This window comes from Natator depressus, chromosome 8, assembly GCF_965152275.1.
Source record: "Natator depressus isolate rNatDep1 chromosome 8, rNatDep2.hap1, whole genome shotgun sequence".
NCBI classification, from domain to species: Eukaryota; Metazoa; Chordata; order Testudines; family Cheloniidae; genus Natator; species Natator depressus.
In genome coordinates this window covers 88,621,091-88,642,153 of record NC_134241.1, presented here as the reverse complement: position 1 = coordinate 88,642,153, position 21,063 = coordinate 88,621,091, and the positions used below count along the sequence as shown (strand labels likewise).

The 21,063-nt window shown below is 40.2% G+C and overlaps 1 protein-coding gene across 1 annotated transcript in view; it reads left to right on the top strand.

Moving 5' to 3' along the window:
* RAVER2 (ribonucleoprotein, PTB binding 2) overlaps positions 1 to 21,063 on the top strand; it is a 59,356-nt gene that overhangs the window by 27,602 nt on the left and 10,691 nt on the right. Inside the window, exons 4-9 of the mRNA XM_074961594.1 lie at positions 4,373 to 4,564; positions 6,465 to 6,591; positions 10,398 to 10,483; positions 14,595 to 14,699; positions 14,901 to 15,012; positions 20,385 to 20,558. Coding sequence (XP_074817695.1) covers positions 4,373 to 4,564; positions 6,465 to 6,591; positions 10,398 to 10,483; positions 14,595 to 14,699; positions 14,901 to 15,012; positions 20,385 to 20,558 — 796 coding nt within the window. The remainder of the gene's footprint in view (positions 1 to 4,372; positions 4,565 to 6,464; positions 6,592 to 10,397; positions 10,484 to 14,594; positions 14,700 to 14,900; positions 15,013 to 20,384; positions 20,559 to 21,063) is intronic.

The window sequence follows — 21,063 nt, the reverse complement described above, 5'->3', positions numbered from 1 at the left end:
TGTTCCAGTGGTTCATCACTATCACTGTTTTAAAAAATTGTGCCTAACTTCTAATTTGAATTTGTTTGGTTTCAGTTTCCAGCCATTGGTTCTTGTTTTGCTTTTCTCCAGTAGATTAAAGAGCCCTTTAGTACCTGCTGTTTTTCTCCATGTGAAGGTTTTGGTATGTGGTAATCAATTCACTTCTCACTCTTCTTTTTGATAAGCTAAAAAGATTGAGTTATGAAGTCTCCCGCTCCAGGGCATTTTCTCCAGCCCTCAGATAATTTTTGTGGCTCTTTTTTGCACCCTCTCCAATTTTTCAACATCTGTTTTAAAATGGGGACCAAACTATATGCAGTGTTCCAGTACTGGTCTCACCAATGCCGTATACAGAGGAAAAATCACCTCCCTACTCATACGCACTGCTCCCCTGTTTGCCTTCAAGGATCACATTAGCTCTTTTCGCCATGTCATCACAATGGGAGCTCATGTTCAATTACTTGTCCACTACTACACCTGAATCCTTCTCGGAGTCACTGCTTTCCAGGATAAAGTCCTTCATTCTATAGATATGGCCTGCATTCCTTGTTCCTAGTTCTGTAACTTTACATTTGGCTGTATTTTGTTTGAATGACCTCTGGTTGCTGAGCAATCCAGATAGCTCTGCATGACTGCCTTATCTTCATCTTCATTTACCATTCCACCAGTCTTTGTGTCATCTGCAACGTTTCTCACCAGTGATTATATATTTACTTCCTGGTCATTGTTGGAAATGATCAACACCATTGAACCTAGGACCAATCCCTACAGAATGCCAATAGAAACATCCGATGAAGTGAGCTGTAGCTCACGAAAGCTTATGCTCAAATAAATTGGTTAGTCTCTAAGGTGCCACAAGTCCTCCTGTTCTTTTTGTGGATACAGACTAACACGGCTGCTTCTCTGAAACCTGTCAGTAGAAACATCACCATTCAATGATGATTCCCCATGGACACCTACTTTTTTGAGATCTGTTAGTTAACCAGTTCTTAATCCATTTAATTTGTGCTCTGATTATATTATATAATGCTAATTTTTTAATCAGAATGTCATGCAGTACTAAGTCAAATGTCTTACAAAAGTGAAGTAAGTTACATCTGCGCAGTTGCCTTTGTCAATCAAACTTGTAATCTCATGAAAGAATGAAATCGGGTTTGTTTGACAAGACCTATTTTCCATAAAACCATGTTGACTATGCAGTTTGAGGTAGTTAAAACGTGCATTTTTCTTGCACCTTTAATCACAATGATAAATGGATTTCACCACAGCATCTGGTGTGTGTTTGTTGTATCATGTGTGTTGGTGATTCCATGAGCCTAATGGCAGAACCATGTGATATTTTTCTGTAAATTGTGACCTAAACAAAACATTATGGTAAAGCATGTAATGCAGCCATTCCAAACTCATGCCAGGAGAATCTTTATAACACATTTTATAACAAATATTTGCGATGACTATTTATTTATATTACCATACTGCCTAGTCATGGACCCGGATCCCATTGTACTAGGCACTGTACAAACACAGAACCAAAAGACAATCCATACATCAAGAGTCTTAGAGTTAAATTTTAAAGATATTTAGGTATCTAACTCTCAGGTAAATCAGGGGAAGTTACATGTTGACATACTTTTAAAAATCTGGCCTTTGCAATCTAAGTTTGAGATAATAGACAACAAATGGACACAGGCAGAAAGACGAGTACAAGGAAAATTGAGACAGTATTGGTCAGTATGATCATCAGTGGTCTCAGCACACCAGCAACCTAGCTGTTGTCAAGTTTTTTGTACGCATCACTAAAAAGGAGAGTTTTTAAGGAGAAAAATGTGCTAGTTTTGCAGCTGTTTACTAGGAGCACCTCCCAAGTGTGGAGAGAAAGCACATTTGAAAATTTAACAAGTGGATGATGAGGGCTGGCATCAAGGGCTGATTGGAGGAGGGAATCGACATCTCGATAGTGAAAAAGAGGCTGATTCTACACTGCACAGACTTTAGAGTGTGAACTGCTGTACACATCAAAGTATGGCGCTCTAACTGCCCTGTGTGGACACTGCTGGCATGAACTAAAAGGTCATAGCTTGAATTAATGTAGTCTTCTTTCAAACACTACTATGTTAATGCAAACCACATACCTTCTAGTTCACTCCAGCCTCATCCGCACAGGGCAGATAGAGGCAATGCTTTGATGCCCTCTACAGTTCACACTCCCATAGTCCATAGACAAGCCCAGAGATGATAGCCAGGGTGGGGATAGGCCATGAAGGGCCTTGAAAGTGAAGACAGGTAGCTTATGTTTGATACAATAGAGAAGGAGGACTCCAAAGGAAGAAAGCAAAAGAGAACACAGTGAAAGTGACGAGCTAGGAAAATGAGCTTTGCAGTAGCATTTGGAATGGATATTAGAGGGGTAAGGTTGCAAATGTCAAGGTCAGAGAGAAGGATGTTGCAGTAACAGATATGATGAGAACCTGGATAAGAATTTTAGTGGTGTGGATGGACAGGCCAGGCCATAGCTTAGAGATTTGATGTGGAAAGAAATGGCAAGTTTTAGACAGCCTGGATGTGAGGTCCTAGAGAAAGGTCCATGTGGCAGAGGATGCCCAGATTAGTCGGGAGTGACAGGCAGGATGGCGGTGTTGTCCACAGTGATTAAGAAAGGAGGTAGTAGGAATTGGGGGAGAAGATTATAAGCTCTGTTTTAGCCATGTTGAGCTTGAGCTGATGACTCGCTGACATTTACTTGTGGATGTCTAGAGAGTGAGATTTTAGTTTGAACAGAAGGAGACGGGTCTGGAATAAAGAGGTAGATCTGTGAGTTGTCAGCATAGAGATGGTAATTTGTGTTTGCAGATGAGATTACCCGTATATAAGGGGTGTGGGTGTGTGTGGGGGGGGGGGGACTAAGCATGGAGCCCTATGAAACCCTCACAGAAAGTTAGAGGGGGGTTGAGGAAGATCATCCCAAAGGACATGCTGAAGGAGCAATTAAAGAGGTGCTCAGAGAACCAGGAGAGGACGAAATCAGCAAAGCCAAACGAGGAGAAAATTTCAAGAGGAGCATGGTTGATAGTGTAAAAGGCAGTTGACAGGCAAAAGAGAATAAGGGTGGAGTACTAGTTCTGAATTTTGGCTAAGAGGTCATCTGAGGAAAAATTATGATTCTTTTTACTATGGCTTCTTTTGCATAGCTGTGTGTTAACCTTCTTCAGGAATATATTAGTTAGTTCTGCTACTAACTGACACATTTCATCATGTAAATCTAACGTGTTTGGAAGTCAGTGGAGAATTCTGCTTGGGAACTCTTTTCTTTTTCTGTATTTCTTTCCTTTTATCCTTATCTTTACTCTTCTTTAAGCCTTTCTTTCTCCATTGCCTCCTTATGTGTTGGAAATACAGATTGTTCTTTCAGTAAGAGTTGAATCCGGATGTTTAGACACAGTTCCTAAAAATACCTACGTTCCCTGTGTGTGTGTGTGACCTATGAAAAGGTTATTGTCTAACCGCCTTTTTGCTTGCTTTAGAGAGAACAAGGCAACTGCCCTATCTTTTTCTACTTCACCTTTCAGTTTCCCCTAGAAAGTATTCACTGGTGTTTAGTTTTGAGGGATTTTTTTCCTAGCACATTTTTCTTTGGAAAGTTTAATTTCCTTATATATTTACACAGATACTGGCAGCTGCATCTTTGCAGGTTGAAGCAGTTTTCTTTGCCCAGGTTTGAAGCCAAAGTAAGCTGCATTGCTGCAAGCCACTTTCCGCATATCTACACTAATGATTTGTACCAGTGCAGCTATCTTGGTGTAAAATCGAACCCATCATAGAGGAGTCCTTGAATTTTCCCAGCTCTCTTTTCTTATAAGAGTTCTTGAAGGTTAATTCTAAGCTGTTTGCTGTTTGTACTAACCTATCTTCCTCTACTTCAGAATCATTAAGAGGCTGTAAACAGATTCCTGTTATAGGCCTGATTACTTCCAGGACTAAATAGCTGAGAATTAGATGATGTTTTTCTAATCAGATTTAAAAGGGGGGGGGGTGTCCCTTTTCCACATCAGGACTCTAAGTAACTGTATATCAATTTCATTGTTGTACAGAGTGTAGTTGTAGCCATGTCAGTTCCAGGATATTAGAGAGAAAAGGTGAGTGAGGTAATACCTGTTAGTGGACCAACTTCTGGACACTGGATTTATGGCTTATTACAACTATTTGTAACCCACCTCTTTCTGTCTTATGACTGCAGATGTGTTAATGATTTTGCACAGGTAATTCATGCTCAATGCAGGGGGAGGAGAAAATGCTTTAAAATACTTGCTGAATGTTTGTAATGTGTTCAGTGTATTGTGAAATGCCATTTCAGTTTGCTGAGGACGAAGGCAGTTATATTGGTGGCTTTGCAGTGATTGAGTATGAGACTGCAGAGCAGGCTGAGGAAGTGCAAGAAGTCACAGATGGTATGACTATCAGAGGAAAGAGAGTCCAGGTATCGTACTGTGCTCCTGGAGCACCAGGACGAAGCACACTAGCTGCATTTATAGCAGCACAACGTATGGTAAGAGACCTTCCCTTTTCAAAGAGAAAACACTTTAAATGTTTATATTATATGTTGTACATATATAAGAATTTATAAAATCCATTGGAAGAGAAGTCCATAAGTGCTTTTATAATCAGCCTAGTATTTTAATAAGATTATTACTCAGCCAAGTGAAAATTCTTTTTGAACTGGAGAAAGCTATTTGGCTCAGTGAAATGTTAATACTTAAATTGTAGTTCTGTTCTGACAAGTGACTTTGTAAAATGACATTGTGGAGTTCCATGTTTATTTTCTCACAGTGACTACACATCAAAATTGATCTGTTTACAAATGAAAAGGTGGTTTCTCTAACCTTCCTCTAACCAAGATCTTAGGTTATAACTCAGTCTGTTCAAAGTGTTACTCTGCATCTACACTAGAAAAGTGGTTGAGTTTAGGTTGGAGTTGGCTAGCTCGTGTTAGCTAGCTGGCAAACTCAACTTCTTCCTAGTTAAGACAAGGACATGAACCGCAGGGATTAGGGGTAAGAGATGGTTTCAGTTCAAAACTAAACTAAGAGAGAGTGCTTTTTAACAACTATAGGTTGGTTTAAAATGAGACAAGTAAATGTAATTTAAAAATAAATGTCAGGGTAGTGGGAATGACTTAATTTCATGCTTGGTGTAGAATGAAACTTTTATGCCCTGCATGTCATATCAAATTATTTCTTAGAAAATTGGATGGGAAGGTAAGTGGTACATGAAGCTGTCTTGAAGCTTGTAGCAGAATATTCTCATTACTTTGGATATCTCTGAGTAAACTCAGCTGCTTTTCTATAGAGTTATTCACCTCAACTCTGTAGAAGAGGAGCTGAGTTTAGTGTTATTAAAGATGGCATATTTTATTGGTCGTAACGGGGGACTACATTTCCTTCTTTACTTTCCAGAGTTGTGGGGAAAATGTGTTTTTTCCAGGAAAAAAACCTGCCCTGTGGGTTTTATGTGTGTGTATGTTTTGTGTTGTGAGGGGGTAGGGTGACAGGTTGAGAGCGGGATTGCTGTGGGGAACATTTTTTGAGCTTCTTTTCATACTGGAATATTTACATGAAGAGAACGTGTATTTGAAATCTTTTTGATCCTACAAACATTACATTATAATTTCAGTCTATGAATGAATGGTTTAAAACAGTGGTTCTCAAACTGTGAGTCAGGACCCCAAAGTGGGTCACAAACCCATTTTAATGGGGTCACCAGGACTGACTCAGATTTGTTGGCCAAAGTCCCAGTCCCACCACCTAGGACTGAAGCCAAAGCCCGAGGGCTTCAGTCCTGGGTGGCGGGGCTCAGGTTACAGATCCCCTTCCTGGGGCTGAAGCCCTTGGGTTTTGGTTCCCCCCGCCTGGGACAGTGGGACTCGGGCTTTGGCCCTGCCACCTGGGCAGCTGGGGTCAGGCTTCGGACCCCCCCTCCTTGGGTCATGTAATAATTTTTGTTGTCAGAAGGGAGTCGCAGTGCAATGAAGTTTAAGAACCCCTGGTTTAAAAGGTTGAGAGAGAAGTAATGAGAATACTGAGGTTCTGTTGTGCCTGTTAGTTTTATACTTTTCTTATTGTTTCCTATCTAGAAACCTAAAGGGGAAGGAGAGAAATGCAGCAACTGTGCTAATTTCAGTGTAAAGGAAATGCTGGAATATGTTACTAACAAGCTTTACAATGAAACGGTTAATTACATATATTTGGTGAATGGAAATTGCAGGAACACTGATCTTTGAACTCTGGTGTGTGACACATGGAGATCAAGGAAATAATATCCAAATATAGATCTGTTTATTTTATAAATAAAGGGTTTGCACCAGCAAATTTGTTTGAGGTAGTCATGGCAACAGAATATGCTTTTGTTTACCCTTGAGTCTAATGTTTCCATATTTCTCTTATCTCCAGATGAGAAACAATAGAAAAGGATTGCTTCCAGAGCCAAATCCAGTGCAGATTATGAAGAGTTTAAATAACCCAGCCATGTTACAAATGTTACTGCAGCCCCAGTTGTGTAGACGTGCTCGTAAGCGTGGTAAGCCTTTTAAAACATAGATAAATAAGAAAATAATTCCGTGTGCTTAGTGATATAACAAGCTTTAGCTAAAAAAAAAAAAGCAGGAGCAACCTTTTAAAATACATATGTTTATAATTGCCTCAAGAGAGTCCTCTTCACAAAAGTGACAGAAAACATATGTACAACAAGCTCTCATGACAGTTAATTTAAGTGAGAGACAAGATGGGTGAGATAATATCTTTTATTAGACCAACTTCTGTTGGTCAAAGAGACAAGTTTTCAAGCTACACGGGGCTCTTCTTCAGGAAAAGGTAATCAGAGTGTCACAGCTAAATACAAGGTAGAAAAGATTGTGAAGCATTAGGATTTAACACATGTTGCAAGAGACCATTCCTGATGAAGCGGGCAATTAATACCTCTGCAGAGGTGTAGCTCAAAAGCTTCTCTCTCTCAGCAACAGAAGTTGCTCCAATAAAAGATATTACCTCACCTGTCTTGTGTCTCTCATACCTTGGGACCAATATGGCTATAACACTGCAAACAGTGAATTTAAGTATCATTGCTCCTTGTAAACACCCTGGTGCTAACTCTGCAATCTATTGATATTTATATTAGAAATTGGTCTAAAACAAAACCTCTGATCCAAACACACTCAAACTTTGGGGATCTGGTTCCAGATCTGAACTTGCCGCTCAAGTCCCTCTCCAGTTCATACCGTTTTAAAATTATTTCTTTCTTGTGTGTTTCCGTAAAATATATATAACATTTTACAAGCATGCTGTTAGACACTGTCCTACTTCCAAAGGAACTTTCCTTCTAATTTGAATGGACAATAAATTAAAAGTAAGGTATCATGTTTCAAAGAATTTGAAGTGTGAGGCATAAGAATGGGAGCGGTCAGTCTGAAGAGATCAGTGAGGCAAGTCTACACTACAGCGCTGCCTTGGCGCAGCTGCAGCACATCTTCACCAGCGAGAGAGCGCTCTCCCGTCGGCATAATCATTCCACCTGGGCGAGAAGCGGATGCGCGTCTCCTGCCGACATAGCGCTGAAGTGGACAGTGTAAAACTTGTGTCACTTTGGGGGGGGGGGGTTCACATCCCTGAGCAACGTAAGTTATATCAGCTTAGGCTGTAGCATAGACCTGCCTTAAGAATGAATGGCTGTGCTATAAATATTATGGGTGTGGGTGAGAATCTATACAGTGCCTCTAAGACTGTTGGGAGGGATGAGGTGGCTTTAAGCCACTTGAGCACCCTTCCAATCCTGGGTTGCTTTGGGGGATGGAGAGGCCCCTAGTTTAACTCAGAGAGGTCCTGAGGGCTGTCTGGGGATGTCTATATTGCGCCTCCCCCCCAAAAATAAGAGTGCTCTTAACTGAGGTTAGCTAACCTGTGTTCACTAACTTGGGTTAAAATGCACCTTTTCTTGCAGTGTAAATGTACCTCAAGTTACAGCAGCTTCCCTGGGCTGCTCTGCGGGCCACACTCCTGTGTGCTGTGGGCCTGCACCCAGCACAACTCTCCTGCTCCCAGGAGAGCTCCATAGTGCATACCTATGTCCGGACTTATGAGTGGGTCTTTGGGAGGCAGCCTATGGCTTTCTTCATCAGTGCCAGCTTGGGGACAGTCCTCTTGCTGCTGGATAAAGGACTTTTAGGGTCCCTTTACATTACTTCAGCCCTTATACCTGTCAGAACATGGCCAGAATGGAGATGAATATCTTGCCCTATGTACAGGTGAACCCGAATTTTTCAATGGTTCCTGGAAATTCACAAAACTGAGATTTTTGGGAAAAACAAAATTCCACTCTTGGGGGCATTTCTGAATTTTGCATAATTGAGTTTGGAGAATCAGAATTTTACCTGTATTTCAAGGAACAGGTGTGTGGGATTCTGTAGTTGTGAATAAGTGTATATGTGGCTTTTTATGAGAGAGCAGTAATGCATTAAGAGGTATCTGTGAAGGTGGGGAAAGTGCAAGACAGCTTTGAGTGTGGTTGTTTTCAGAAGGTTCGCTGTTCAAATGTCACTGTATGGTTTTATATTTGCCTCACGCTGGCTTCTGTATTAAATTTGCTCAAGATACATTTAAAAGGATGGCTTTTCAAATTGTGACAGCCTTGCAGACTCACTATGGGAAGCTGGATTCTGTCTGATGTGTACATCATGACCCATACTAAAGATTTTGTAATCAGAATTTTCTTAATAATTCTTTTGATAGGGCTAAAAAGAATCCTGCTCGCTCTTTCTTAGCTGCACTGTCTTTGCAGTCCTAAAAGGGGTGATAAAGTATTTTACTTAGGAAAGGAAGCATATATGACCCTGAATACACAGAGGAACAAATCTATTTAGTCAGGAGAGGCCCTTTTTTGTGAAGTCACTTTTATTTCCGTAGCTCCACCTGAAAGAAATCTGTACAGAGGGGATGTGTAAGAACAACTGAGTGTGTGGAAGTGCACTGTGGGTCTCTGCAGAAAGGGCATGATCTCATTCGGTGGGGACCACTCCAGGGAGAACAGCAGCAAAGTGAGACTCTTTAAGGGAGCACAGAAGCACAATTTAAAGGGAAGGAACAGCATAGGTTGATGGTATAAGCTGCTATTTATGCAATACTTTGATAATAATTCTTTGCACTTCATAACTTTACCAAAGCACTCTCAGGACATGCCTATGGTTATTACTGTATTACTCATTGTAAAAATGGGCAAACTGAGTCATGGGAAGGTAAGCAACTCACCCAGAGTCCAACAGGGAATCAGTTGCAGAGCCAGGAATAGAGCCTACATGTAATATTCTTGTGCTCTCCACATCTAAGTGCCGCTTAACGGCTTGTTTCTCCCATGCTGCTTCCAGAGTGAATAGAGTTTACTTGTGTGTAACTTTCCTAATGCTGTTTCCCTTCCTTTAACGTGTCTCTCTGCTTGTCTGTCTGTCTTCAGATTGTGAGATCCTTGGAGCAGGGATTGTCTCTTCTTGAATATTTGGAAAGCTCCTAGCAGGTTATGGGTGCTACCATAAATATATGAAATAAGAACAATAACCCAGTCCCTTCACTAACCATGAAACTACAAGCTTCACCGTATTTTTAACACTGTCTCCTGAATTCTTTTAAAAAGCTCACAGTTTTGTTTGTAACTTTGAATATTTCATCTTTTAATTTCCAAAAATTCCCCATGTTTTTATTGCCTATAATCGTTTGTTCCCTCAGGCTGCTGACGCTCTCCCTGTTACTGTAAGCACTCTGTAGTATTGTAAAATGGTGAGCAGCATGGCTGGGGAATCTGTATTTAGTCTTTATTTTAACTCAGTTTCTGTCTAGTGTGACTGTCCCTAATAGAAAGCCTGATCATGCACCCACTGAAATCAAGGGGAGTTTTGCCATTAACTTCTAAGGGCCATTGATGACATGTTAAGTTATTACCTATTTACAGTTGACTACACAGAAATTGTATATCCAATGACTATGTATCTATCAAAGCACTTGAACTAAGGCCCCAGTCCTGCAGTTTAAAGTGAATGAGAAGACCTGTGCACCTTTGAGGAACCCTGTTGACTTCAGTGGGGCTCCAGGCAGACATAGCAGTTCTCCTATGTGCTATTAATTGCAGGATAAGAGTCTCTCTGCATAATAAGCTTCAGCCACATGTGTATTAAAAGGGTTCACTGTCCTGATTTTTAGTCAGTTAATTAAATGTTAAATCCTATAGAAATACTTAGAAAAAGGCAAATATATAAAGTGTATATAACTGTTAAAAATCATTCTTTGCCTAACTTTTAAAAATTCTGTAAATTTGTCAAGGATGGTATCTTGTGTTTTCTCAAGCAGTTCTTGGAGTATCTGCTGGTTTACCTCATCTTATAAATACAGCAGTCAGTCCAGGATTTTTGCATTTGAATAAAGTACACCAGGTATGTTTATCAGTGTGAAAAAATTTATATCAAATTATGTATTTGTGCAGTATTTTTCATTAAAACATGTAACAAATCTCAAGAATTTACAACTAAAATCAAATGTTCTTGTTAAAATGACTTTGTATTTAACATGTACTATATAAAGTGATTTCAAGAGGCTTTTTAAATAAGATATAATCAGATCTGACTAATTAAAATTGAGGAGTGCTTACTGTCTGTATGCAAATTGCCATTTTATTTTTTCTGAATTTTTGATTCACTGTTACCTGATTATGTTGTGGTAGAGAGAACTTATAGTTTCTAGAAAGAATATCCGTTTCCAAGTAACAGGTTGAGTGACAAGGACCATGGATTCATTTTGTAAGCAGCTCATTCAAGAACAAAGACTTTTTGGAAAATAAGTCTGATTCAAGGCTGGAAGTGTGTTATCATTGTCTTTATTTGTAAAGCCTGTAAAGTGTACTACATAAATATTAACAACAACAACAATAATTTTGAGATTTTCGTTTTTAGCTAAAAATAAACCAAAACTGTGTATTACTGAAGTATTCTCAGAGTTCTTGTGGTGTATTATAAGGCTCCTATGACTTCCAAACCACTACGAGCCCAACAGTAGTAAAAGGAGATATTCTGGAAGCTCATATAAAGAATCCAAAGTTCATAGGGGTATCTTGTAAGGAGATTTGGGATGAATCTACCCCCTAACTCAGGGGCAAGGGCTGGGCGGGAGTAGCAGCTTTTGTCCACAGTCAGTACTCCCTTTGCACCAATCTATTGAGTCACCAAGCCACCCAGTTTCCACTTCTGCTTACCACATCAGGACTACTGTAGGGGCGTCCACAGTGTGGACTCTGCCAAGGAGTGAATTTTACCCTTAGGAAATATGGGTGGGGTTTTCAAAAGTACCTAGAGAAGTTAGGAAGCTCTAATACCATTGATTTTTATATGAGACTTTTGCTCCTTACTCTATTCAGTACTTTAGAAATTCCTACTCAAAATTTAAAAAAAAGTATTTATTTGTTACTATTTCTACTATACTTTTAAGATCATAGAATATCAGGGTTGGAAGGGACCTCAGGAGGTCATCTAGTCCAACCCCCTGCTCAAAGCAGGACAAATCCCCAATTTTTGCCCCAGATCCCTAAATGGCCCCGTCAAGGATTGAACTCAGAACCCTGGGTTTAGCAGGCCAAAGCTCAAACCACTGAGCTATCCTTTCACATTTTCCCCACCCCCCCGAAGATCTATAGCTCCATGTCTGTTAAGAGAGATGGAACTAAAATAGGACAGATTTTCTTCACAGTAAAGGCACCTTGCTTTCTCTCATTTTTCTATTATGAGTTATCTAGAGGTGTGTATTCCTTTCAGATGTTAGGTATGTTGTTTAGATCTGCAGTGCACCATAGAATGAAATACATTTGCTGCATGTTGTAAAGTTTATTGAACACAAAGAGTGCTATTTGCTTGCATTTTTAAAATATATATATGACATTTTCCTCGGATATATTTAGTTGATGCAGCTCTTTCTATGGTCTTGTAGATTTTGGGCTTCTTTGGAAGGCAACATGATGCTTTTTAATCACAGTTGGAAGGAAGCATGTTGTACATAGTTGCAGTGTGACTGATGATGATCCACTGCTTTTTGGCTTAAGTATACTACAGCTAAACAAGTGAGTGCTATCACATTGGATAGACTCATGCATTTAATATTCTTTCATGGAAGCTCCTGCTTTTAATTAGTCACTAAACCTGACCCAGTAAGCTGAATTTACTGACAGTAATTTAATTATCTAGGTTCCTTTCATTGGCACTTGTGTACCCTTATTCTGTAATGTATCTTTTTGGGGTACTCTTCAATGCCAGAGAATCTGGTCCCTGTTTCTTTCTTGGAATTCAATGTTATCATGTACAGGAAAAGAAGCTGTGTTACTTTCTAGTTTTTTGTTAGTTTGACAAAAGAACAGTGGTTCAGCTTATTTCTATATTCCTTCCTGCATATGTTGTTTTTGCTGCATGGAATTGACAGTTCAAGATTTTGTTAAATGATACATTGAGAGGAATCGCTTTTTAAAAATATGATGCCAAAACATTGCTCTTGGAATAATTAAATTATAAATAATTAGGAGGACATGACAGATGAGAATTTGAACAGTTGTTTGGATGAATCACTGAATAATTTTTTTTAACTTAGCTACTCTTGGTATTTCTTAATGATAGACATTCTGTGCCACCATAACACATTTTGAACATTTAGAGGTATGTGTTAACTGAATGGTCTAACGGATCTCCCTGTGATTAATCCAGAGAGTCTGTTCTGAAGATTCAGCCAAACAATTTTTTCTACTTTGAATTCCTAAAAGTTTATCGTTTAATCAATACTTTTTCTTTCTTGATGTAACTCAGAAAACACAATAAAATTATAAAAAATAAAGATGTACTGGCAACATCAGACACAGGTCATTTCTACTTGAGATGCTTAGGGCAGCTGTGTGGACTCAATACACAAACATATTGATGCAGTTAATCCAGATTTGGCCCCATATTTGGTGGAATTCTGTTTTTGAATCTAAAATCTAATTTGCAGGTTTTAAGAGATCCCTTGTTTTGTGTGTTGATATTATAGTAAATAATTTCCAAAACACAAAGGACTGTTCTGTAACATGAATGTCTGTGTCCTACGTATTCTGAGTTTAGTTCCTAAGGAATCTGCAACCCTGCCACACGGGGACACAAACTGTGCTGGCTACAAATGTCTGGAAACATTTGTGAGGCAGAGTTCTGGCAGAGCCATAAAGCATGCAAATCCCTACTTGCTGTGCTCAGCTGCTTCTTCAGTTTTGAGTCATTAATGGTGATCTGTCCGGCGTAGGGAATTTCAAAAAGTGAGCAAGACTGTACTCACACAGTGAAGAATTTTGATTCCATATTTCTAGTCTTGCCTTACAGAATGCGTTCTTCAAGTACCAGAGTGCTACAGAAAAAGGTTTATTGAGACCTGGAGCAAACATATGTTTTGGCTGGCAATCATGTTCAAGAACCTCTGCCAGTGCAATCTTGCTCTACAAGAATGATGTTTGACTAAATGTTTTCAAGCATTCATGTAGTTAGCACAAATTATAGCAGGGGTTCTCAAACTTTTGTACTGGTGACCCCTTTCACATAGCAAGCCTCTGAGTGTGACCTCCCCCCCTTATAAATTAAAAACACTTTTTTATATATTTAACACCATTATAAATGCTGGAAGCAAAGTGGGGTTTGGGGTGGAGACTGACAGTTCACGACCTCCATGTGTAGTAACCTCACAACCCCCTGAGGGGTCCCGACTCCCAGTTTGAGAACCCCTGAATTATAGCATGGTTTGATGCTCCAGTGTGGACAGACATTTCTTTTAAACCATCATAGAATCCAAAAACCATACTTTAGAATATCCCCAAGGCAAAGTTCTAGTATGGCATCTTAACATGGTTTAAGTGTCTTGATTGTGGGTGCAAACCGTGTTACAGCAATGTTTTAGTGTAACTGTGCAAGAAAACCATTTCAAAAAACATTACGAGCCACAGTGTGAACGTAGCCTGAATAACTAGCCACGTTATGAATGTTCTGGGAACAGTGCTCTCTGTAGGATACTTACCAATGAGTAAGGGAAGAATCGTATGTGTGTAGGTATCCTTTCCTGAAGGTAGCATTAATGTTTAGAGACTGTAAAGCAGTATATAATAGCCCCTAACTATCCCAACATAACCTAATAAAGCAGTGAGATGTTTGGAGCAGACACTATGTAAGAAATAAAAACATTGTAAAGCACAATACAATAAACTACACTTATCCTCTAAAAAGCACCCAGAAAATCAAACTGGAGGAAAGGAAAGATAAAAGGAATTCAGAATCTTCTGGAAGCTTTGATTGCAAATGAAGCAAGGATTTGGTTTTGTGGAGGGGAAGTCACTGACTTCGGATAAACATAGATATGGAAAGTCATTCCCCTTTGTCATGTTTATTCATAAGCTAATTGTAAAGTATCTGGCCTATAGCACATCAGCTGGAAATCTTGCAACAAGTGTTGTAATTTTTTTGTATTCTTTAACTAATTCTTGTGTCAATTTGGCAGAATTCTGTTCTGGGGAATACATCTAATTTACTGCTGCAGAACCTCTCACACCTACAACTGGCACAGAAGCAACTAATTAAAATTGAGAATATTCAAACTAACAGTGTAAGTTCATCATTTTAACTTCAGTTATCAACCTGTATACCTTTTATTAACTATTTTCTAAAACAAATAGGACTTTTTTAGCCTATTAAAACTTTAAGCATCTAGCATATGTAGAAGAGATTAACTGTATGTGAAAGCCTGTGGAATAGCTAAGGAAAAATAACTGTAGTCATTTACAATACTACTTGTTCTTCTTTATAGAAACCTGGTTTACTTGGAGAGCCTCCACCAATGTTACTTCAGACAGTATTGGGAACAGGGCCAATACCATCAGTGAGTGCAGACCTGGGAAACCATGGAGAAGCGCATACATGTAAATGACATTTTGCTTCATACTGTACCAGCAGAAATGTCCAGTTTGAAAATATGCAGCTGACTCACTCCTACTTTTTTAACCAATATATAATCAATATTTTTATAATCAATAGCTTTAACCTTATCACCACAGAATAAGGAAGCCACCAAGCCTAATGACAATGTGAAATACAGGAGCATTTAACACAAGAATTATGTTGATTATTGCTGTGTTGATTGGTTTGCACTGGCTGCTTTCGCTACCTGGCACAAACTCAGAGGCTTCCCAGTTGCACAAACTTAAATATTTTATGAAAAAAGCAGCAATGCAAACAACGGGCATATATTCATTTAGCTTCTAAAGCATACATAGATGAGGATTCTGGCACAGACACCTTGGTTTCATTGCCTTCTCTTCCAGAAGATTCCCATATTTTTGTTTTCCATGGTCTGTATTTGCCAGGCATGTACTTGAGTATCTAAATCTCCAGCAGACCACTGTCTGCTCATGTTAATTTTTCAGGCTTAAGCATCAAAATCCAAACAAATTCAGAATAATTAGCATGGTATCATATATCCCACACACACTTGCTTACATCTTGGTGTCCATTCAGGCTGACCATGAAGTTTATCACTTAAGTCAAACAGGTATATAACTGAAAGAAGCCAAGAGTAAGCAGAATAGAAAAGTGTAAACAGAAATGTGCCACATATTCCAAGGAGAGGCTAAACATGAACAGACTTGCTGATTGACCCCTTTGTGCTAGGAATGAGCTTTTCCTGATGTGAGCCAAATTTTTAACAGCAGCCTCTAAAATCATGGACACATTTTCTCATGACCACATTATTTTAATTCCCAAATAGGGTAGTTAGGTGTCTACTCTATTCGTGTGAAATGACTCTTAAGAGCTAACGCTAGGTGCTTTAACATTTAATATAAGACAGTCTCATCTTCCTGTGTTGAGTGAATTAGCACACTATCAACACTCTCCTATTGCAACTCTTAACTATTAGATAAACCCGCAGCAATAATATTTGGCTAGGGTTCTGAATTTGCTTTAATTGCTTAAGGTGATTTGGCATGCTGTTTCTTTCCTGAAGTTCTCAGTTTCTGAAAGGAGCCCTGTTTTCATTTTAGTGTCTTATTTTCTTACTGGTGTTCTTGGATATGTGAATGGGATTAGATTTTATCCGCTTTTCTTTGCTTATGCCCATATACCGTATCTGATGCAATGTACTAGATGTGTTAAAAAGGGCATTTGCTTTACTTTATATTACTTTGGTTTTCAATACTTGTAACCTCTCTTAGTCTGTGCCTTTTAGTCCTACAATTAACTTTATTCCATTTTAAGGGTGTCTACTTTTAATACGCTTGTAGACCTGGACATTTTGATTTTGGAGAAATCAAATAACTTGATTTTACTGATATTCCTTGTTTTTAATTAATTTTCCTAATGTCTTGTCTCTTCACATGAGGACAGAAGTAGGTTTTTAGTATTCATTCCTGTAGGTTCCCACCTGATACGTCTCAACATCACAAAGCTTCTCTTACAAGTAGCTGTTCTGCTGAAATCAGCTGTGAATCCAGCCCAACAGAATCCTATTAGGTTTTAACTGGAGTTGAGTAAAAGTCTATCACATGGAATTTTATAAACTTCTAAAGAGTCTGAAGTTGTGGACATTACATCTTGATGCAAAAGGAGTTAGCGCTTAAATTGGGAGAGGTAGTTCAATGGCATCAAGGAGTTTAAAGGCTTTGTGAAGACTAATGCTGTTCATTACATATAAATCTATGTATTAGGATAAGCCTAGAGTTACTACTCTGCATTCTGGAGACCTGCATTTGATTTCACTTCCCAGACTGTGAATACTGTAAAGCGAGGGTACTCTGTCCCTTGTCAGGAAGGAGGGTGGGGAGAGTGCTTTGATAATTCGTTAGAGATTCCTGCAGCCAGCAAAGTGCTAGTGGATGTGGGAAGGTTGTTCCATGTAGTTCTCAGCCCCAAGGAGGATGGTTCTGATGTGGAGCCTTGAAATGTAAACTGAGGAAAAATGGAATGGGATGATGTAGGTGTTAAGATTCTATAAATCCCCAGTCCCCTGCTGCCCTAGTAGAGTGAAAGAAGAGAAGGAAAACTTGTAACCCACACACCTCATTTGGAACCGGAAGTACACAATCAGGCAAAAGCAGAGACAAAAAAAAAAAATTAAAAAAAAGGCAAATACATTACAGTACTGTGCTAAACGTAAACTACTAAAAAATTAAAGGGAAAGCTTAAGAAAAGATTTGAGAAGGCAAGGAAACTGTTTCTGTGCTGGTTTCATTTAAATTAAGATGGTTAAAAGCAGCATTTTTCTTCTGCATGTTAACATTTGAAATCTGTATTAAGTCTATGTTCAGTTGTAAACTTTAGAAAGAACAACCATAATGTTTTGTTCAGAGTTACAAACAACTTACATTCCCGAGGTGTTCGTAACTCTGAGGTTCTACAGGTTAATTATGACTATAAACATAATTAGCAGCTTTGCCTTTTAATGGAATTTTATTTATCTACCTTTTTTAAGGAAGGCATCAAGAAGATGCATTGTTAGCATTAGTGATTCTTTTCTTCATAGCGGTATAATAAATTTTTCTTGCTTCTGAAATTTTTTTGTAACCAGAAAACTGTCAAAATAATTCTCTTGAGACAGATAATTTCAAAAACTACACATCTGCATTTTATGGGTCTATTATAGATAGATCCTGCTCTTGCAGAATATCGTGGGGTTAGTGGAGGATAGCCCAACCCCTGATCTAGTACAGCTTGGCTTTAGAGATTATCGTCTCTTGGACACTTTCAGTTCCATTCCCAGTTGCACAGACCACCTCTGTTCCCATTTGTAATTGCATATAATGTGGATGCAATCAAAATGAATGACAATTTACATTGCACAAACATTTTAACAACTCGGTTGCCATATGTTGCATGTTAATATCTGAAAGTGTACTGCACTGCACTCGGTGACCTGGTTCATTTTCCGATGTCATTACCAACCACAATGCAGAATTATTTTCTGCCCTTTAGGTTCCGGGATGAGCCATCTTCAGAGGAGTCTTAGTTGCATTTTTATCTCTAGTAAGGTGCAGCCAATGGCCATTCCATACAAAATATTGGTAAAGACTATTGTTGTTATACTTGATTGATGCTGTCCTCTGCAACTCTGATTTGTTGCTCAGCTGACCAGCAAGTTGGAAGTTTCAGTAGCAGAACTGGTGTTTTGTGTTTTTACTTAAATGCTAGGAAGGAAGAATGAAGTCAAAGTTATATCTGTAATACTCATATTGTCTAACACACAGAGCACTTTACAGGCTAATTTACAGGCTTTGAAGGGACGCTGTCAATTTGAAATCCACTGAATTAATTTAAAAGAATGAATTAAAAATAGTATCATGTACTGTGCCTGCCCCTGAGACTCTCTGCCAATTTTTGTGTACTTTTTACTTTGTTTTCCTGTGTTTTACACATTACTGTGTGAAAAACCCACCCAATTAACTGGGGATAGTGACTGACTATACAGGAGAGACTGTACAAAAATGGATGTTGTGAATGCACAAACTAAACAAAATAGAAATACTTTCTTCTCTAATCTCTGTTATCTGGGGTATTGTAACTCAGAGGTAAATTGTTCTGAGAAAAGTAAAGGAGTACTTGTGGCACCTTAGAGACTAACCAATTTATTTGAACATAAGCTTTTGTGAGTGCAGGGAGCCAGGGTGGCTCCCTTCCGAACCAGAGGGTAAAGAGCCACCCTCTGGGCCTGAGTGGGCAGGGCCAGGCCAAGCTTCCGCCAATCCCCGGAAGGGGAAGGGTGGGGCAGGAAGTACAAAGGGCGGGGCCCTCTGCCCAGTGAAGAGAGCACCAGGGAGGGAGACAGACACAGGCGGCTGGCTGCTCCCTCGCGATCCTGCTGCTGACCCAGGCGAAACCCTGGGCACGGAGAGGCCTTACCGGGGGGAAGGCCTGTGGCAACCGGGGCTGCCCGCAGCGGATTATCCGGAGGAACCGGGGCTGCCCGCAGCGGATTACCCGGAGGAGATGGAGGTTCCGGAGCTGCCCGCAGCGGAATACCCGGAGGAGATGGAGGGACCGGAGCGACCCGCCTGAGAGAGACCGGGTAGGAAGTAGCCCAGGGGCCCAACTACACCGTGGGGTGGGTGTGTTTGGTCAGCGGGTGCGGATTGCCCCGCTGACCCAGCGGCGGGACCTTCGCCTCCCGCCACTGTCAGGGCCCTGGGCTGGAACGCAGTGGAGTTGGGTGGGCCTGCGTTCCCCTACCCCGGCGCTCCCCTGCCTGAGGGGCACGCTATGGACTCTGGCCAGCGCTCCCCTGCCTGAGGGGCGCGCTATGGACTCTGGCCGGCGCTCCCCTGCCTGAGGGGTGCGCTATGGACTCTGGCCGGCGCACCTCCCCGCTAATTCCCCAACGCCCGGGAGGTGGGGCCGAGGCCTGCCTCGGAGGACCGACTGACACCTGTCACAGTGAGCTACAGCTCACTTCATCGGATGCATAATGAATTTATGCATCCGATGAAGTGAGCTGTAGCTCACGAAAGCTTATGCTCAAATAAATTGGTTAGTCTCTAAGGTGCCACAAGTACTCCTTTTCTTTTTGCGAATACAGACTAACACGGCTGCTACTCTGAAATCTGAGAAAAGTGTTGTTGTTTGTTAAATTCACTGTATCCCTTTAGCAACAGAGATACAAATTTGACATAGAGGTCACTTTATTTACTCTGAAGTATGACCACCTCAGGGTGGAACTTGATACACGTTTTACAACACTATGCAACAGTTTATGACAGGAAATGAAAACAAATGCTCAATCCAAGTGGAACTGTAGGGGAAAATTAGATACACAGAACGTAAGTATTTGAGTTTGAATTTGGCCAGGACAATGGGGTTCACACCCTTGTCTCCTGTGAGAAGTGCCAGCTGTTGCTCACTTTATTTTTTGTAAGAGGGTGCTTCCAGCAATCCAGTGCTTTGTGATACTATGTTGCAGTTTGCTTCAGTCCTAACTCAGAAGGCAAAGTGCCAGCTACTAAATCACTAACTCCACTTCCTGAGGCATGTATGTGTTTATTGGCAGAATCTCTCGCACAGATATGTATGGACGTGGCCTACCTCTGCTTCACTTGAGAACTCATGGGATTGCAGTGCAAAGTTGGTATATCAGTAGGTTTTTTCAAAAAAGGTTTCAGATGGAGCATATGCTGAGGAACCCTGCAGCACTGGCTATTCGATTTGTTCTGTATTGCTTGTGCATAATGTTTCTTATGTGTAACTGCACCTTCAGGCCTTGGTAGCAGTCTGATTTTGTAATCCTTGTGCACAATGTGCTGTACAACAGGTGTTCCCCCTGAAGTGTTCAGTGTGCACACCATGGCTTCTCAGCAGCTAGCCAATAGAAGCAGAAGGTTAACCAAACATCTTCCCTATTCCTGGATGATGAAAAAATTGAGTGGGGATTATCCATTGGGATCAGATGGGCAAGGTCTACACAATCAGTTTCATAGAATTGTAGGTGAGTGGCCATTGGGGAATCTTGGTCCTGCCTGTCTTCTTCAATGTTTCTGTCCTGAATGTGATAAAACATGGCTTGTGTTTACCTGCCTGAGATGCCTCTTTCATAATACTTGAGCAAATAGCACAGGCCTCTTAAGGAAACCCTTGTAAATTGCTGTTTGCTGCTAAGATCAGCCTTGTGGTAGCATTTTACCACTTTTCCTCCCTCTTGATTCCAACATTTGACAATGGAATTACATGCAGTGCCTTGAGAATCCAGATGGCAGCTCTTAAATGTTTGCGCTCTGAGTGGACTATTTGGTAGGACTTCTTTCATGGATTATTTCTATATATTTAAAATAAACTGTCCTGTGGCCCCCTAGAGCCTTAATCTGGTGCATTCAGGGTTCTGACTCTTGTGCATCTGTCCTCCATCTTTCTTTGGGTTTTGGCACAAAGGGTTTCTCATTTCATAGATTTACATGTGCCAGGTGAGTGTGTGCTATCCTGCAACCCCTCTTGGT